Source organism: Cryptomeria japonica, unplaced genomic scaffold (assembly GCF_030272615.1).
Source record: "Cryptomeria japonica unplaced genomic scaffold, Sugi_1.0 HiC_scaffold_558, whole genome shotgun sequence".
NCBI classification, from domain to species: domain Eukaryota; kingdom Viridiplantae; phylum Streptophyta; class Pinopsida; order Cupressales; family Cupressaceae; genus Cryptomeria; species Cryptomeria japonica.
The window spans coordinates 74080-79015 of NW_026729367.1; the positions used below are offsets into that span (position 1 = coordinate 74080).

Below are 4936 nucleotides of genomic sequence, written 5' to 3' on the forward strand. Positions count from 1 at the left end.
AGCATCCTCCTTGCCAGCAGCTTGCCCAACATCCCTTCCATTTATAGAGCCCCCCGTAGCGGAGACAGGGGCAGACACGGGTGACCGAGCTAGGAGATAATAGCAGATGAATATACAAATCCATTGCTGACGAGGCCGATTTTCCCTGACCTCCGTTTGGGCTTATGGTGCCACGAGACCTCTCGAGTTTAGTTAGGGGACTGGGGAACGAGCTCTATCTAGATATGTTATTCGTGGTTCCGAGTCAATGGGATCAATTGGTTATGAGTAAGCTGCTACTAGTGGCTAAGCGACTCGATCCCGAACCATCACTACCACTGGTGAATCTGAAGAGCGAGGGGACACTAGGACCCCAACTATAGCCGGGCGGGGGGGAACTCTAGGGTGCCCGGTGCCCCGGCTCCTATTGGGAATTCTTTATCCCAGTCAACCGTTTCTAGCTCCGCAACCGGTCGGGAAGGGTCTCGATCCCGATCATATACTGGCACCTGAACCGATTCCCCATAGAATTTTAGGGCAAGGTAAACCTTAAAGGGTGCCTCTGCTATAGCTACTCCTCATGCAGGTGGCTCCTTTCTGAACTGGTGTGGCATATTCACAGGTTCCGGGTCGACTGATCCAAGTCCGCTATATAGAGTAGGGCTGGTGCTGCTTCAGCTGCTGAATCAACTGGCCCTTAGAATAGTAGGGCAATCGGGTCAACTGTCTCTGCTAATGGAAGGAACACGTGCTTTCGGATGTGCATCACCTATGGGCGGGTAGGAACAACATGGGATGTTGTAAGCACTTGTGGGAAGACGATAGGATTGTAGGAGCAGCGAGGAATGTAGTAACATTGAATGGAACACGAATGGAATAACCCAATGGTCGACCGCCCTCCCCCCACGGCACCGAGGATCGCGCCCCATCGAAGGATCGAACACCGTTGCCCCATAGGAAGGATAGGTGGGGAGCGGTCATCTACTCTGTCCCACTCTATAGACGAGTCATGGGTCATCTCTCTTATATACGCTGCGTGATGGATGAATCGCCGCATGCACTAACCCTGCAAAAAGGAGTGGTCCTCCCCTACTATCTATAGGGCGGCCCCTACTATAGATAGCTGGGGGATAAGATATGCCGGTGAAGGCTGGAGATTACACACGGGATTGTTCGAGCAAGAAGGATCATGCGCCATCGAACTATAGTTGCATGATGGGGGTCACCGATGATGGTTGGTCATCTACTCCCCGGTCATCTCATACGTTATATGATGGGGATCATGACGGGGATCGCCGCCCACTCCGCTCGATAGACCGGGTCGCCCGGGGGCGCTCGGCCTTGACCGTCAATGCAGTGTACCGTTCACTATCTATAGTCCTGCATCACTAGAGGACTATACTATGGCATCACTTCACACTACTATACTCTCCCCTACTATGGATAGGGGCCCCCCCCCAATCAATAATTTGGATAGGCTCCCAGCGGGGGTCGGACGAGTACCGTCAGGTCCTCTCCCTCCAAGCTATTCTATTAGGAGAGGGGCGTTTCTCGATATAGGTAGGGGGCCTCGATGAACCGGGTGATTCTCACCCTTTCTCATTGAGAAAGAGAGGTGAGCCTCCCCTCCCTTTCTACCCGCATCTATAGTGGGGGGTTCCAATCGGAGTAGACATCTATGGGATGGATTAGTACTAGCAACAGCGGCATAAAAGCAATCAACGGAAAACAAGACTGACCCCGTAGGGGCCTAGCCGGAAGAACCAATCTAAGCCTGCAGGGTGGGAATGATGTTCTCTCCAAGCATCGGGTGTGAGGCCTACCCACTGTTCATCTGGAGCATGCGATAAAAGTTATGGCTGGTCTATTTTATCCATCTCCTAGTTTCACTAGCAGGCTTATTAATTAACAGAGGTTTCCCCGCAGTGCCCGATTCTAGATCAAGAGCGTCGAAACAATGCTAATAATGAGAGGGGAAAGCACCCAACTTCTATCATACGGGGCTGTGCGGGTGGTCGGGACATGCTTCCTTATTAGCGAGTTGGGGCTGGATGCTCCTACTGAATCGAAACAGTTCACTACGCCCTACTATTTGAGAGGGCTCTACGGGGGGCCTACTAGAACTAGTGCCGGGGTGGGGCCTTTCTATAGTTGATAGTAGGGCCCCCGGGACATGGAATGGGTCTAGCTCACGATAAAGCTGCTTCTCAGAGGTCCATAGAATTGTAGGGCGGCTAGAATTCTTTTCAACTTCAATTGATTCTATACGTAACATGCCTGGCCACTCATGTGACGTATATAGACTGCATCGTTATACTAGAGTCTAGTTTGGCCTAGACTATCTCCCGGGCCCTATAGATAGTAGACCGTGTCGTATCTCCGAAAACAAGGATTCCCCACATCTACCTACACAACGATCTGCATGGGGATAGACACACAAGCCCGATCGGGGGAGTCTAGGTGCACCGATTATTCCCCACATCTACCTACACAAGCCCGATCTGCATGGGGAAGTCGATGCCGATTAGCTTTTTAAGGATAGGCAAATCTTTTTTGGTGCCATAGTAGATTAATAAACCTGCTAGCCCTTGAGAATAGTAGGGCGGGATTGGCACCCGGAAATTTCCATTGAGGGGGAGTCGAATTGAGGGGACAGAGACATGACACAACGATTTTCCATTCTCAAACAACCCATATTCTCCACACTGAACCAGCATTTGATAGATTATCCGACCCCGAGCAATCCGAGTCATTGGCGGGGGTTTGGTTCGTTAGCTGGTATTTGTCCAGCCATTCAGATAGTGACCGGCGTTTTTCCAGCTATGCATTACACACCACATGTGGATCTAGCTTTCAACAGCGTAGAACATATCATGAGAGATGTTGAAGGGGGCTGGTTGCTTCGTTATATGCATGCTAATGGGGCAAGTATGTTTCTCATCGTGGTTTACCCCCATATTTTTCGCGGTTTGTATTATGCGAGTTATGACAGTCCTAGGGAATTTGTTTGGTGCCTCGGAGTTGTCATCTCCCTGTTAATGATTGTGACTGCTTCTATAGGACATGCACTACCTCGGGGTCAAATGAGCTTTCGGGGAGCTACGGTAATTACAAGCTCAGCTAGCGCCATACCCGTAGTGGGAGATACGATCGTGACTTGGCCGTGGGGTGGTTTCCCCGTGGACAATGCCACCTTAAATCGTTTCTTTAGTCCTCATCATCCACTCCCTTTTATTCCAGTAGGCGCCAGTCCTCTTCATCTGGCCGCATTGCATCAATATGGATCGAATAATCCATTGGGTGTGCATTCAAAGATGGATAAAATCGCTTCTTATCCCTATTTTTACGCGAAGGATCTAGTAGGTCGGGTAGCTTCCGCTATCTTCTTTTCCATTTGGATTTCTTGTGCTCCTAATGTATTGGGGCATCCCGACAATTATATACCCGCTAATCCGATGGCCACCCCGCCTCATATTGTGCCGGAATGGTATTTCCCACCAATCTATGCCATTCCTCGCAGTATACCCGACAAATTAGGAGGTGTAGCCGCAATAGCACTCGTTTTTCCACCGCTTTTGGCTCTCCCTTTTCTGAAAAGTTCGTATGTTCGTAGCTCAAGTTCTCGTCCGATCTACCAGAAACTCTTTCGGTTTTTCCTGGCGGATTGCTTACTATCAGGTCGGATCGGATGTGAACCCGTGGAGGCACCATATGTGACTATTGGACAAATTCCTTCAGTAGCTTTCTTCTTGTTCTTTGCCCTAACGCCCATTCTGGGACGAGTTGGAAAGAGAATGACCGATTATTACACCAATCACTTACAATTCGAGGGCATCGACCGAACTATCTCCTCCGATGCCATAGAATAGTAGGGGCCCACCCTCGATTCTAGCCCTTATTATAGCAGGCGTCATTAATGAACGGCTCGCCCAACTTCTATTGCCCCCCACCCACCCCGGGTGGGAGGAGGCTATGGTACTGCAGTCAAGCCCTCGACATTATATGGACCCACTTTTCTCGACATCTCGACCAACCGGTCGAGCCCGAGGGCGCTCTCCCAATGCAGACCCACCCCACCCCCCTACTAGAGTTAATTAGAAGAGGGGGAGGCGGGGTTTTAAGGCGGTCGAGAGCCCGTGGGGGGGGCGGTGAGCGATAATTGAATTTGGCGAACCGCCCCGGACTACCCGGGAGAGGACCGCCCCACTAGACTATTGAACCCCCCCGACTACAGTTTAGTTCAGTGTAGTCTAGCCCGGGCCCTTACTCTAGCAGGTTCCAGTAAAGAATTGACTGGTAGACTCTAGTTGGCTTTTAGTTGAGTTGAGTCTAGAAAGGTGGTCTAGTGCCGGGTAGCCCTACCCCCCACCCTCATAGCTTCCCCCATGCTTTCCGTTGGTAAAAACTGACCACCCGAATCCCTATATCTCCGGTTGTATCTTGACAGTAGTCTCTTTACCGCAGATCTTGACTAACTATTCGTACGCTTCATTCTGGAGATATATATATCTATCTATCTCTATCTATCTATCTATATATATATATAGATAGATATATATAGATATATATAAGAGATATAGAGATAGAGGAAATGGAACTACAGCAATGATGCCCCAACTGGATCAATTCACTTATTTCGCACAATTCTTCCGGTGTTGCCTGATCTTCTTCGTTTGTTGTGCTGGAATAAGATATGTGCCAGGTGTGATAGTGGTGCGGCTCTATCTAATCTGTAGGAGGCTATCGGACCCGATATCTGAGGTTCTTCCACCTTGGTTTCGGGTCCTATTTCCATTGATCAGCCGTTTTCTCTCCATGCTCTGTTCTTTTCTTGGCATGGAGGGGGGAATTGATCCGTGGGAAGTCCCTATCCCCAATTCTTGTTGGATGCTGCCCTCTGGCGGGGAGTTAGATCTGAACGAACCCCCGGTCGATGTCGGGCGAGGGTTCGACCTCA

The 4936-nt window shown here is 50.0% G+C and overlaps 1 protein-coding gene across 1 annotated transcript; it reads left to right on the plus strand.

The window, feature by feature from the left end:
* The first annotated feature begins 1300 nt into the window (after positions 1-1300).
* Positions 1301-4573, plus strand: LOC131872333 (cytochrome b-like). The gene has a single exon (XM_059216052.1). The coding sequence runs from the start codon at positions 2640-2642 to the stop codon at positions 3846-3848; it is 1209 nt and encodes a 402-aa protein (XP_059072035.1). The 5' UTR covers positions 1301-2639; the 3' UTR covers positions 3849-4573.
* The last annotated feature ends 363 nt before the right edge of the window (positions 4574-4936 follow it).

Excerpts from the sequence above, each read along its gene's own strand:
- LOC131872333 (XM_059216052.1), top strand. The coding sequence starts at position 2,640 with ATGACACAACGATTTTCCATTCTCAAACAACCCATATTCTCCACACTG.